Source organism: Plectropomus leopardus, chromosome 23, assembly GCF_008729295.1.
Source record: "Plectropomus leopardus isolate mb chromosome 23, YSFRI_Pleo_2.0, whole genome shotgun sequence".
Lineage (NCBI taxonomy): Eukaryota > Metazoa > Chordata > Actinopteri > Perciformes > Serranidae > Plectropomus > Plectropomus leopardus.
This window is the reverse complement of record NC_056485.1, coordinates 7,280,978-7,295,357: the sequence shown is the minus strand read 5'-3', so window position 1 is coordinate 7,295,357 and position 14,380 is coordinate 7,280,978. Positions and strand designations below refer to the sequence as shown.

The following is a 14,380-nucleotide window of genomic DNA, read 5'->3' as shown; positions in this document are numbered from 1 at the left end:
ATGTCGCCAGTGTTGGACGAGACAGCTGGGGATCTCCCCGTCAGGGATGTGGGACTGATGAGGGGGGGACTGATGCCGACTGTCCCAGGTTTGTGTGTACCAATAACAGCCAACATAAGAAATTTGCAGGAAAATCAATTTTAGATTCTACCTCTTTCCCTCTTTCACCCTGTATTTCCTTCAGAAACTGGAATGGTTTAATCGATTCAAAGTTTATGTGTGTGTGTGTGTGTGTGTGTGTGTGTGTGTGTATATACAGTCTAAAACTGTCTGTGTTTTCCTCAGATACTTTACGTGATGTGAAGCCATGGAAGAAGCATCATGTCATGAGGACAAAAGGTAAAACCACTTTACAAAAGTGTCATCCTTTCAGATTTTACATATGCACATTTCAAGGTTATGATTTTAGTAGGTTGCTCATTTATGAATATTTTGACATCCAACCACTTCCCACGTGTATTGGACATCCTGTCACACTTTTCACAGCTGTTACTTGAAAAGAGCCCTCGGAAAACCCCTTAGTATCACTGACCTATTGCCTTTAATATGCATATTTCAAGGTTGTGATTTCAATAGCTCGCTCATTTAAGAATATATTGACATTAAACTAGTTCCCATGCGTCTTAAACATCCTGTCACAACTTTGACAGCTTTTTAAAAAGCCCCTACCAAATCTCTTAGCATAATTATCAGTGACCTACAGTAGCTTTGAAAATGCAAATTTTAAGGTTTTGAGTTCAGTAGCTTGCTCATTTATGAATATATTGACATCAGACCACTTCTTATATGTGTCTGTGACATCCTGTCACAACTTTCACAGCTGTTAGTTTTTGGAAAAGAGCCCCGAGAAAATCCCTAATCATCATTATCAAGTTATCAGGGACTTTTTGCTTCAAATATGCATATTTTGAGATTGTGTTGTCAACAATTTGCTCATTTTTGGATAAACTGACATCAAACCACTTCTCCCGTTTCTTGGTTATCATGTCACAACTTTCACAGCTGTCAGTCTTTTGAAAAGTCCTGAGCAAATCTCTTGTCAATAGCTTGCTCATGTATGAAAATATTGGCATGAAATCAGTCCCTGTGTGTGTGTGACATCCTGTCCCAACTTTTGCAGCTGTTATTTTGTGGAAAAGCCCTTAGCAAATCTTTTAGCATATTATCACGTAAGTCCTTAAATATGCACATTTCAATGTCTTTTTTCCAATAGCTTGCTCATTTATGAGTATATTGACCTCAAACCACTTCTCATGTGTCCATGACATCCTGTGACAATTTTCACAGCTGTTAGTTTTTAATCCATTAGCATATCTCTTCAAATTAGTCATCAATAAATTATCAGTGACCTGTTACCTTAACTCAGATTTCCAGTTGCCTATGCATGGAACACACTAAGAAAGTGCTTTTATATTTTTCACCTCTTTCCTCTTCTCTGTTTGTTTCTCTCTTCAGCAGATCCTCAGCGCCTGTTTCGGTTTCCCAGAGAGCACCTGGAGGACCTGTGTCTCAGACTCCAAGAAGAAAACAGTCTGCTAAGACAACACACTCGCACACAGGAGCAGAGGTTACGCAGGTAACAGAACAATGACACAGTCCTGAATGACTGAACCTAACACCAGACATTTGGGCAGAATCGGTAACGTCAAAGTCATCTCTGTTATAGCCCTAAGATGTGATTTTAAAAGATACATGATAAAGACAAGTTCCCTGATCCCTGATATGAATTGCCCTCCTCTTTCTTGCCTCAGGATGTCCACCAGACTGATGCGTCTCCGTCAGACCCGTCCTGGGTCCGGTGCAGTGAAGGAGAGAGATATGGAGGACACCATACAGGAGCTGGAAGCCCGAGTGGCTATGCTGGAGAGCCAGAAAGTGGTTCTGCAGAACAAACTGAGCCTGGCCAGGCAGCACGTTATGGACCTCGGGGGACGCACACCATATAGGTTCAGTAAAGGTGAATATGTGTAATATATTACATATTCATGTAGGACAAGGTGACTGCTGCCGCCTCTTTTACCTTTGACCTTATTCCCTTTTTCCTTTCTCCTCTTCTTTTCAGGTAAAAGTATGGAAGTGGAGGGCGGAGTCAGGAGGGCAGCCCAGACTGCCCCGCCTCGCTACGGATCCACGCTGGAAGACACCAGGGCAGAGATGGAGAGATTGTAAGTGTGTAAGCAGATATAAGTGGCTGTTTTCTTACCTCTCCTCATATCATCATCGTTACTCTAATACCCTCTCTTTCTCCTCCATCCGCCCTCCATATGTCTCCCTCCCAGCCGGTCCAGTGTGACAGAGCAGGTGAGGGCTGCAGAGCTGGAGCTGACAGCGCAGGCGCTCAGAGACACGCTGAGAGAGAAAGAGAAAGAGATCGAGGGAACAGTGAGAGAGATGAGGAAGCAACAGGCTGACAGACACAGGTGACTACAGCACACACAGCTATTCATTTTTCTAATGCTAATATTACAGCTACTTCAGAAGTTTGTGGATGGCTGCATTGTAATTTAATCAAAGAAAAAAAATATTTGAGTCAATTTCTGTGTGCTTTCCCAGAATTAAATTGAAAAAATAAAGATACTGTAAAAAGTGTTTAGCCATTCACAAGAGGAGAAGCATATCTGACTTTACTTCCAATTTTATTTTTAATTTTTCTCCCTGTCTGCTATTGCAGTGTAGCTACTAAAACTGCTAGATCTGCATATAAAACAACCACGTCAATAAAAATAATAAATCCTGTTGTTATCTCTGCGTCAGAATAATTATTAAAGAGAACGTGGATCTGATCCGTCTACAAAAGCAGCTCACAGACAAGAGCACCGCCCTGAGAGTCACCCAGGAGAAGTTCAACAACCTGCAAGAGGTTATATGACCTTATTTGTCTATAAATCATTTTGTCTTTTGTTATTTTATGATATTTTGATGATGTCATCTCAAGACTTTGGGTCTAGTACTACTGTAAGATCACTAATTGGTGCTCAAAAGATCTTTCTTTTTGTCTTTCTTCCTTCCAGGCATATGAGAACCAGCTGGAGGAGGTAAATGTCCTGTTACTCAAAAAGCTTTATGAATACTTCAAACTAAAAGTCTAAAAGGTTTAGTAATATTAATTTTGAGTGTGTCATGTGTACAACACAGGGTCAGAGGTCACTTAGGGAAAGCCAGGGAGCTCTGTTGGAGAAAGTGGAGGAGCTGACTGAACAGCTGAAGCAGGAGAGGCAGAAAGTGCTGGCACTGGAGGGACAACTTACCTCCACTACACTGTCTCTACAGACCTTAGACAAGGTACCTCATCTGTAGCTGCACGTATTAATCCTTAGTAAGAAAGACCATAAGAGATCATATAACAGGATGTCAGTTTTAAAAATTAATTAATTATTTCTTTTTCAGCTACAGGAGCGGATATTGGACCTGGAAGGAGAGAGGGATCTAATAAAAGAAAACTATGACACTCTGCTAGAGAGGTGGGAGTTAAAGTCTTGTTGGCCGTCCAAAACAAGATGTTATTGAGCGCATTAACCAGGAAGCTTGAAGGATGATTCTGGCAACTGAGTTGTATAATATGTACAGGATACCATGCAGGAGCAGCAGAACATGACTTAAGATCAGGTTTATGTCCATACGAAAAGAATTTTTATTTCTACATTTGACAATGACTTCTGAAAGTCATTTTGTGTGTATTCTCCTTGTATGTTTATTTTTTAACTATTTTCCTTTGTAGAACATTATCTGTACAAAGCAACCATGATGGCAAGGTGGAACAACATAGGGAAGTAAACCAGAGGAGGGAGGAACAGGGAGAAATCATTAGCAGCATGGACATGCAGAGGCTGGAGGACATGCTGCAAGCAGAGAGGGGGCAGAGAGGCATGCTGGAGCTGGAGATGGAGAAACTAAGACGAGAGAAGGAGATATTGGAGGAGCAGAGGGAGCGAGAAAGAGGTAAGAGTCTCAGCAAGGAATGGATTTGGAGTTGCATTTCATTTTATGTGTTCGCACTCAAGAAGACCATAATACCTGAAACACCTGAAGCCACAACTTGTCCAGTGCTGAAGCAAACAGACTCTCCAGCAAAAAAACAAAACAGTACACTGATTAACAATCCCATTTATCTTCGTGTGCATCCATTTTGTGTAGAGTTTTCTGTTACGGCAAGTGACAAACAAGAGCATCTGGAACAGGAGGTTCTCCGGTACAGAGAGCAGGTTTCTGCTCTGCAGGACAGACTGGACTCTGTCACCAAGGTCAGAGAAGAAGATTAATGTACTGCTGAACAGCTGTCCTAATTTAATACATATCCTGACACACTTTTCATCTTCTCTCTTCCAGGAGTTCGACATGAGTGTCGAGGATCTCAGTGAAACTCTCATACAGATCAAGGTTTGCACACTTTTTTCTTACTCTCTGTTGAGACTTCTTTTAAAGACTTAATTAATCGATTTATAACCTTGTTGCATGCTTTCCCTTTAACTACAGGCATTTAGGATGCAGCAGGAGAGCAGGGCGGGATTACAATTCCTCCGGGCTGATGGGACGGTGGAGGATTCACCCCATGAGCTGGCAAACATCCAGGCATCGCATGCTGAGACTGTCCTGGAACTACAGAAAACCAGAAACCTTTTACTACTGGAGCACCATATCAGTAAAGACCTGCAGGTACACACACACCCATACTTAATACATTTTTCACACACATGTACACAAACTGTGATTCTCAGCTCGTTTAAAGAGTAATCAAACCACCTAACCAATTTTTTCAGTTGAGAAACAATACATGTAGGTATTTAGTAGTGTTGTTGATTGATTCAGGTCCAACTCTTGACATTTGAGTGCAAAGTATTTTAGTAGTAGTAATTTTACATATTGTGTATAAATATTCATTAGTGACTGCCCTTGAAAGGTTGAAACCTGGCTATTGCAAGTGAATTTTGATATTAGCTGATCCTGGTAGCAGGAACCCCCTGTCTCCATCCCATTGCAGCCCTCTAACCAACCGACCACTCTGAGTGTCTACCGCGAGCAGGGAGGTGCTGTGGATTGATATGCGGCACAATTAGGTGACTGGCCATGATTAGCCCCCCTCCCAACCCTACCCTTTTTCACACTCCAGGGAGGAGGCACTCAAGCCAAAAGTGGGGGGTTTAGTTACGCTTTAAATTTTCCTCCTGACATTTTAACTTGTCTTGAATCTAACTCTGTTTCCATCCCAAGGAAGAGTTGAACACAGTCAACCAGAGGATGGGGAGAGAGCGGGAGGAGGGCAGGAGGAGGATGGCAGAAAAAGACAAACTTTTATCAAAAAGAGCTCTTCAGATTAACGCTTTACAAGGTTTGAATAACAATAGTCATTTTTGTAGTAACAGCAAGAAGCCAATATAAAACATGTCTGAAGTTAGCATAAGCAGCTAAAACATGTTTTTAACTTTCAGAATTTCTTTTTTTACATTTGTGTCCTAAAGCTCAGTTAAAAGAGTTAGCATACAGCCCCAGGAACTACAAACGGACCATACCAATCCAGTACACATGGCCAGCTGGAGACCAGGAGGTGGTACAGCTCATTGAGGACGACCTGTCTTTTTCTCAGCTGAAGGCTGGGGAGTCACTGTTGGAGATCCACCTCAAGGTTAAAAAAAATCAGTTGTTGTACCTGAATTTAGTGGGTTTTTTTTTATTAAAGTTTTCCATGAAGCTAAAATCTGTTTGTTTTTTTTTTGTTTGTTTTGTTTGGGTTTTTTTTTTTTGCATGTCCAGGGTGCCACCTTTACCCCAGCAGGGCTTCGTACTATGGGTGGCATCAGTCATGAAGACATCGTAACCTTCTGCACCTACAGCCTCTTGGACTTTGAGGTCCACTCCACTCCTCTGGTGTCAGGCAGCCAACCCAACTATGGCTTCACGTCCCGCTATGCTCTGACAGCTCGAGATCTGGGCAGGCTGGGAGGTCAGGGGTCAAGGGTCAGAGTGGAGCTCCACCAGGCGTTAGGAGGGGTCCAGTTTGTGACGCATGGATGTGGGCAGATGTCCCTCATGGGTGCTATGGAGAGGAGGGAAGAGCGTGTCGGTGGAAGTATCAATATTACAGGTGAGTAATATTGTTCAAAGAAAAAGTAATAAAGTAGTTGTGATGTTTTTTTGTCCTGCATACGAAGTGTTAACTTGCAGTTATTGCCAATATTAAGATGTTCCTAACCTTACTAGATAAATTACCCTTTAATTATTTGTTGACATGTCAATTTGTCATGTTCTTGTTTATTACGTAATGCACCCTGAAGGGTAATATCCATTAATTTGATAATTTAGTATCAACCCATGCCTAATAGTGTGTCTCTGTCTTTCTAAGGGTCCGAAGGTGCACTTGTTGGTGTTGTGGATTTTTGGGTGCGTTTGTTTAATCCTACTGAGCCCATAGACACTGTGCCAGAGAGAGGAGCTGACTGGAGAACGGCAACACAGAGGAGGCCTGTGCAGATCGCTCTTGGCTGGCAAGACACTAGTCATGAGGTAAGGAGGGGGAGTGGTGTGTCGCAGGGGTGGAGCCAGACGTTGTAAATTTCGGGGGCTCGGACGCCCCAGTAGCTCACTGTATAGAGTGCATGACGTTAAAGCTTTTTTTCCAACAACTTTCTACTCAAAATAGTCTGTAAGAAAACTGTTTACAGTTTGGATTAGCCAGTGTAACAGGGATATGTTTTTTAGAAAAAGAATCCTCCTAAATGCAATTTTTTGATGCTGTTTGCAGGAGTTACATGACTACGGTGGAGGGATCCCTAATGAGTTGGTGGTTATGTTGGAGCGATGTGTGGGACTTAATTCTCGCTGGCCTGGACTGCTTCCTGATGCCTACCTGACATACAGATTCTACGACCTGCCGCCTCACGTCTCTCAGACAATACAGGCCACCTCTGACCCAGTGTTCAGGGATACCACCAGCTACCCACTAGCAGTCACAGCCGATGTCTTACACTACCTGAGGTATGATAGCCTGGAAACAGAAAAAAAAGTGTTACATTTTCAAGGTTTTTTTAAAATTTTTAAAATAATTTTATTTATACAAATTTTCAATAAAACAATATTCCAACAAGTAAATAGATTGAACAGGATAAAAAAATGAAAAAGAAACCAACCCAAAAACAAAGAGACAATAAAGAAACAGACTGCCAGCACTCACTCATAACAAAGGAAAGAAAATGTACATACACAGATGTCAAATTATTGAAGTGATGACCCAGAATGTCCATTGATCAATCAAGGGTCAGAAATGAAGACCGAGAGACCAAAACCAAAGGAGATCCAGGCAGACCCACTGCAAGCAATAACAATAGCAATAACAAAGTCCCAGGGTGTGAATCCAAAGCAAAGTACAGTACAAAACAGACCAAGATAATTGATTCCCGCATTGTGGTCTCTCCCTCCTGATATGTTCTGTGAAAGGGCAAGGTTTTTTTTTTACAGTTTGGGTTTATCAGCAGCTAAGTTAACACTTAAGTCCTATTGATGTTTACCCTGTAGAACTTAAGAAAGTTCATTTAAATTTTCTAATTCTTACAAAGTTTGTGCTTTAGATAGTCGTCATCTTTGCAAGATATTCAGAACAACTGCCCTCCTGTTTTGCTCAGGTCCAGCAGTTTGTGGGTGTATGTGTTTGATGACAGTGATGATCAGATACCACCAGCCTATCTGGCAAAGAGCCCCATCCCGCTGCGAGCCCTGGCTACAGGCCGGGAGATCAGAGGTGAGGGCAAGAGAGAAGTAAAGCTATTATGTTATTCATCTGCGTCTCTTACTAGAAGCATTGATTTAAATGAAGGTAGAAGCCAACCCTGTGACATGTCAAAAGCTAAACTACCGCAAAAGCAGTTTGACATGTTTTTTTTGTTTTTCTCTCTGCCCTGCCAGGTGATTATGTCCTGAGGGATCCAGCTGGTGGACCTCGGGGCATGGTCCGGGTCTTTATAAAATGGAAGTACCCCTTCCAGCCATCGGCGGACACTGCGCTGGGTAGACCTGGAAGACAGGACAGAGAAATGGAAAGCAGTGAGAGGGAGGAGAGGAGGAGAGAGGAGGCTGAAGCTTCACAGCGGCCCATAGCCAAGCCCAGAGTGAAGGTGATATTTATGCTAGTGTATCAAAAGGTTTGGGAACTACCAGTGGTGGAAGAAGTATTCCGATACTTAATTTAAGTAAAAGTACTAATACCACACTGTAAAAATACTCCACTACAAGTAAATAGTCTACATTTAAAACCTTGCTTAAGTGTTTTCACCAAAATGTACTTAAACAATTTCAATTGTACTGTAAAATATTCCTGCTGCATTAAAATATATAATTTATTTTACTGCTGTAGCTGTTTAAGGTTGCACTGATTTTAACGTCTTTTTCTATACTGTTGGGTCGTTTGATGTACAGCAATCCATCATGTTCAATGAAATAATCATATTAATCATATTTTTGAGCAAAATAATCATATGTTTGTCAGGTCGCTGTCCTGTGAGAACTATGTATCTCTCAAAGAGTAGAAGAATAAAGTTAGATAAAAGGAAATACTCAAGTAAAGTACGTCAGATTTTTATTTAAGTGCAGTACTTAGTAAATGTACCTGCTTAAATGCCACCACTGGGAATTATCAGTAACACTCTGGGGAACTGTACATGTATCTCATGTGCATTTCTTTACAAACAAGAGTGAATGATCTGATAAAAAGCAATGACAACAATTAGCCTGTCTAATGTGTGTTCAGCTAACTAACATAATGCTGTAGGACTTCTGGGCAAAGAAGTGCTCAAAAATCAATGTATAAGTGCTAAAATGTATAATATGTTCAAAGACATATTCCTGTCAGTAGCTTAATACTTGTTCTTCTGTGGCTTTACCACAGACTCAGCAACTGGAGCCGAGAGAAACCAAAGCAGTGCAAAAAGAGTCTAAAGCTTTGGTAAGGTTTTACTTCACAACTGATGTTTGTGTCTTCATGATAATTCATACATAAAAACTATTTTGTTTACTATTGTATGTGTCTGTTTACAGCCTCGGCCTCCGCCTGTTAAACAGAAAATCTTACATCACAAGCAACCCATCTCTGTGAAACCACCAACCACACACAGGAAGAGATCCACCAAGAGGCCACCTGACCTTTACCTGGGCACACCCCATCTGACCCCCGAGCCAAGGCTGACCACGCCCTCTCATGTGTCAACAAGAAAGTAAGTTGCAGGTTTTCTTTGTGCTTTTCTTCTAAAAAGCACATTATTATCTTATTATAGAGCTTGATGATTTTAACATTTTTAAAAGTTTGTGTGGAGGGAAAACAGTAATTTACTATAGAATTTAATTGTTTAATCAATGATTTAATCTAATTTCAGATCTTCACCCACCATGTCATCGAGGAGAAGCTCTGTCAGCTCTGCCAGGACTCAGGTACAAATTCTTTCTCTCTCTTAACAGGCCTTAAAACAATTGTTGTTTACACATGAAAAAATATGTCTTTATTCAGACAAGAATATTCAGAATAAGAGGATTTTGGCTCATATCTAATTTCGTCTTCTCAGGACCTTCCCTCTATGGATCAGGTGTCAATGGATGAAGAGGAGGAGGAAGAGGAGAGGAGTGAGAGTGGTAACTATTCTTATACACACAATAGGCTTAAACACCTGTATTGAGGTTCTTTCAGTAATTTCAAGGCAAACTACCATTGTTGAAATATGCAAAAAAAAAAAGTATAAGCACAGATTATTAGGGGGACACAGGAGAAATGTCCCCCTTAACATATGACATATAACACTGTGACATATAACATACATGTCAGCAGTGCTTTCTAAACAATAACATGTTATTAACAATCATGGCTATTCTCATCTTCTGCTCAGACAGTAAGGAGCTCCCAAATATAATTGTTTCCTAGTTTGCAGACATTTATAGATGGTGTTGTCCTCTTTGAGATAGCCGTAAACTGCTTCAAACTGTTTTTTAAGTCTCCTAGAGTGAGCCGCACGCAGAACACATCATCAAAACGTCACCCGTCCCGCCCTTCCCACTGTCCTCTGTTTCAGCACTGTTTTACCTCCCATGGCTGCGGTAACTTATCTACAGAACGGAGAGGCGGCATAACGGCCCAGCACTCCCACCTTGAACAGGCAGTGGAGGGCTAATGTCTCCGGTGAAGTAGTTAGTGGATGAATGCAACCACTAAAGCAATGGTTGCACTCTGCCATAAAACGGAGTGTGTAGCAACAGTGTGTGTTTGGGACAGGATATATTATCACCTTTTCTCCATAATTTGATCCAGAAAAGGCACAATTTGGTGCATTACAAATCACCAGAATTTAGGGAAAAAAGTGTTTGATGCCAGAATTTCTTGGGGAAGGACCCCCTACTTAATATGTGTCCCCTCAGATCTTGAAACAAAACCTACACCCTTGAAAAAAAAGGATTATGTAGGAACCACACTGACCTCAATTTTTTTACAGAATGGAGACCTGGAACAGATATGAAGCTGCCACATGCTGACTGGGATGTCAGATGACAGGAAAGGTTTTCCTTGAGGGCTTTCTGCCAGACAAGATTCATGGTTATGGTTGGGGGAAAAAATCTTGGTTTAGATTAAAATGAATAGATTTCTGTTAGAAAGCCTTTAGGCAAACTTCTCCTATGTGCACGCCTTCATTTTCAGCCTAGCCAGTGGAATTGAAATTGAAATAAATCCAGTTGTTCTAATATTATTTTTACTTACTATACAGCTGCTGCAGGAGACAGTGAAACCTCAGGGTCATCAGAGTCAAGTTCCTCACAAAGCGACATCATCATCATTCCACCAAAACGGAAAATGAGGAAGGTATGAACGAGTGTGAGTGAGAGAAAATGTATGAATCAAAAAGGGAAGATTTTAGCATCATATTTATATCTGTGGATCTGGTATAAGTTTGTCCTTTTGTTTTAACTGAGCCGGTCAGATGTTATGATTCAAATAGTTTTTTTTATGTTTCAGGGAGACAAACTGAGAGTGGAGATTCTGTCCCTAATGTTGGAACCGTCCTCAAGTGTAGCGCTGGACAAGTCAGTGCAGCGTGTTTATGTGGAATACCGGCTGCTGGGCGTCCCGATGGAGACGACAGAAACACCCATGTCCCTCCGCAAACCCACAAAGGGAGAGGAGATTCACTACAACTTTACACGAGGTGAGAGCAGGTGAGCTTTGCACATGTTTCTGCAAAAGTTTGAATTATTTTCTAATCCCCAAATCTCTGTTTGTCTCTCTCAGTGATCTATGTGGATGGTTCACAGTCGGCTCCACTGAGACACTATCTTTACACCATGTTAGAGGGCACCGACCCCAACCAGGGAAGGTATTGTCAGCACTGTTTTTGTGTCATTTTACACATTAACCCTTTGAAACCTGGGAAAACTGGCTTGATTTCTCCTAAAAATCCATGAAGAAGACAATGAACAACTTGAGAAGAAGTGATGCAGAAATTATCTAGGAATTAGTGGAAAGTATAAATGCTTTAGCTGAACATTAGCACTGGACATTTTCCCCTAGTATTTTAAAAAAATCTCTGCAGTTTGCACAACATTTCTTTCCAAGATGCTTCTTTTCCTTTTTTCCAACTATTTCGAAAGAAATCAAATCAATTCGCCACGGTTTTAATACTTGCAAAGGAGTCTGAACGCAGCACAAGAGAAGTCACGTCAAGCCAGGTTTTAAAGGGTTAAAGAATGGCTGAATGCATCAGTTCATGTCCTTAGACCCAAACCACAAAACTGAAGCATGTATGTGTGTGTGTCTCGGCAAGGTTAAAGTTCACAGTAGTCAGTGAGCCGATGGACGACGATGAGGAGTGTGTGGACGTCGGACACGCCTTCCTGGACCTGCAGGAGCTGCTCCTCACTGGAAATGATGTCAGCGAGCAACAAATTGACGGTAGGTGTTGCATTTGTGCTATAATTTGATACTAAGACCCTTGAAATGCCTTTGTGTAATGTTATGTACATTTCTGGAGAATGCTTTCTATCCCAGGATTTGTATTTGTGGATAATGTGTGAGTTTTCTCACAGTTTGTCCGTCTCTGTGTTTCTGTGTCCTCCAGTTGTGAGTGTGGATGAAGACAAGGAGGTGATTGGAAATCTGAAAGTGTCTCTGGAAGCAGCCAAAGCTCTGACTGGGATCTACCAGGAGTTTCAACAGAAAAAAGAGAGCAAGAAAGAAGATGAGAGTGATGGAGAAGAGGAAGAAGAAGAAGAGGAGGAGAAGGAAAAAGATGAACAAGAGGAAGAGAAGAAAAAAGATGAGATACCAGTGTTAGATTATGATGATGATAGTGACTTTTGAAAGCAATTAGTATGAGATGAACTGAGAGCTTGTTTTCTGTATTAAGCAGTCTTGTTTAACTGTTTGTAGCCCCTAAAACTATGTAAAAAGAGTCATATTTTGAAAGGCATTTGAGGCTGTTTTTTTAAGTTTATAGTTTTTTTTTATTATAAATGTGATGTCCAGGTCCTTCAGTCCTAGATTATCCAGGACACGTTTATCATGTATCAGGATCACAGTATCTTTTCTATTAGACCATTTTCTTGGGTGACATGAAACAATAGATTTTTACACTCTAAGAGCTTACTTTACTTTTCAGTAAAGGTATTGTCCTTGAAAGGGCCCCACTGCTAGTGTGGTATTAATGTGATGCTGATCAGGAATTTATTATTTCAGGGGTGTCCAAACTAACGAATTAGATAATGTAAAAATACCAGGGGGCCAACTGCATCTTGCATCGCGTGGGTTATTTAAAAAAACAAAACAAAAAAATGTACAAATGATACAGACACAACTGTTGAATCATTCAGTGAAAAACAATATGCTGTCTTTGCTGTAGGGCTCTGTAATGGCAAGAATCTAGTAATATGATATATACCACGACACAGGTTTAAATTCAATATAATTTGATATACTGCAATACTGTAAGCAAGGCAAGATATTGTGGTATTTTTTTATACCTAATTTTAAGGAAAATTTTCATAAAGGCCATTTCACCATATGCACACAATTTGAGTATAAAAATGTGTACTTTTTTAATGCAATCAGAAAAGTAAGATCTGTATTTATGTTTAACACTTTGGGAATATGTTGTTAGGTTGGAATGGCAGAGTCATGTGACTGAAGACAGATAACAGCACTGATATCTAGCAGTCGAGGGTTTAAACACAACACATGTAAACTATCACTTTAAAAAAATGACTGTGTAGATTCTCAACACCATCACAAAAAATAAAACTGTGATACTGAAGTGTATTGATGTTTTCTTACAACCCTACTTTGCTGTGGCCATGTCTGCTACCTGGTGATGATCCTACCATCGTGAAGTGAATGTAAAAAAATGCAAAGTGATCTTGCTCTATTAACGTAGATATATGGGGCCACGTATAGTATATTTTGTACAACAAGCCGAGGGCCATTTAAAATTGCCAATACTGGCCCCTGACATCACATCTAAAATTGTTGGGTTAGCTCTTTCATTTGTGTTTAAGCAACGTGGTCCAAGTTTGTGTTATTCCATCATAGGAGTACTGGTTGGTCTCTGGGCATTTATTTGAGATTTAAAGAAACTTGATGGTAGGGATAATAAAATAAGACACACAAGTAAATGTATTACCATCTATTACATTTAAACATATATTTTTTTAATTTAAAAAAAGAATATGAGTAATTCATTATATAAAGATAGAATACAAACACTGGCAAATCTCATTTTTTTACTTTTTCTCAAACTGGAACGTTTATTATGCTTTCAAAGGAAAACTTAACTATCATAATTGCTATTTCTTTAGAATTGTATTAGTTCATAATTTGATTAATACTAAAAAAAAAAACAAAAAAAAAAAAAACAGGAAGACAATCAAACTACAATTCACGTGATCTCGCTTTATCGCGAGACTGTGATTTTAGGCGTGAGCCAAAACCAAACTGTAATTTCCGATACGTCACCTAAGGGTCACCTGTCGCCCGAACTAAGGGAAGAGTGAAAACGGTCATTTTTAGACTTTGAACGCTACAATTTACAAAAAAACGTGAGTTTCTCATGAAGTTTGTTAAAAGTAAAGTTATTGAGGCCACTTCGGGTTTGGCTCCTGGGACTAAAACGTCCGGAATCTGACGGTTTACTTCTCGGTAAAGTTGTGCTAACGTTTGCTGAAAAACCCCAACAGTTAACGGCGCCAGCAGCAACGTTGTCATTAGCAGCTAGCTTAGCAACAACTTGTCACGGATTTGTCCTCAAATTCAACAATGGTAAGTTAACGTTATTTTAACCTCAATGTCTATGTAATTCAACCTTATGCTAGCTGTTAAGCCTGAGGCAGCTTTATTAGTAACTATGCTAAGTTATTTTGCTATCAAAAG

The 14,380-nt window shown here is 40.3% G+C and overlaps 1 protein-coding gene across 1 annotated transcript; it reads left to right on the top strand.

Annotated features, from left to right (window-relative positions):
• On the top strand, positions 1 to 12,382 carry rpgrip1 (RPGR interacting protein 1). The gene is made up of 30 exons (XM_042511827.1): positions 1 to 88; positions 286 to 339; positions 1,456 to 1,576; positions 1,752 to 1,957; positions 2,063 to 2,165; positions 2,280 to 2,420; positions 2,755 to 2,860; positions 3,012 to 3,035; positions 3,136 to 3,282; positions 3,388 to 3,461; positions 3,719 to 3,939; positions 4,135 to 4,241; positions 4,327 to 4,377; positions 4,474 to 4,653; positions 5,209 to 5,326; positions 5,457 to 5,620; positions 5,749 to 6,079; positions 6,338 to 6,498; positions 6,737 to 6,969; positions 7,614 to 7,729; positions 7,894 to 8,102; positions 8,873 to 8,929; positions 9,022 to 9,197; positions 9,357 to 9,411; positions 9,543 to 9,609; positions 10,731 to 10,825; positions 10,979 to 11,168; positions 11,252 to 11,336; positions 11,784 to 11,911; positions 12,078 to 12,382. Exons 1-30 carry the CDS (start codon positions 1 to 3, stop codon positions 12,317 to 12,319), a joined length of 4,050 nt encoding a protein of 1,349 aa, XP_042367761.1. The 3' UTR covers positions 12,320 to 12,382.
• Positions 12,383 to 14,380: the final 1,998 nt, after the last annotated feature.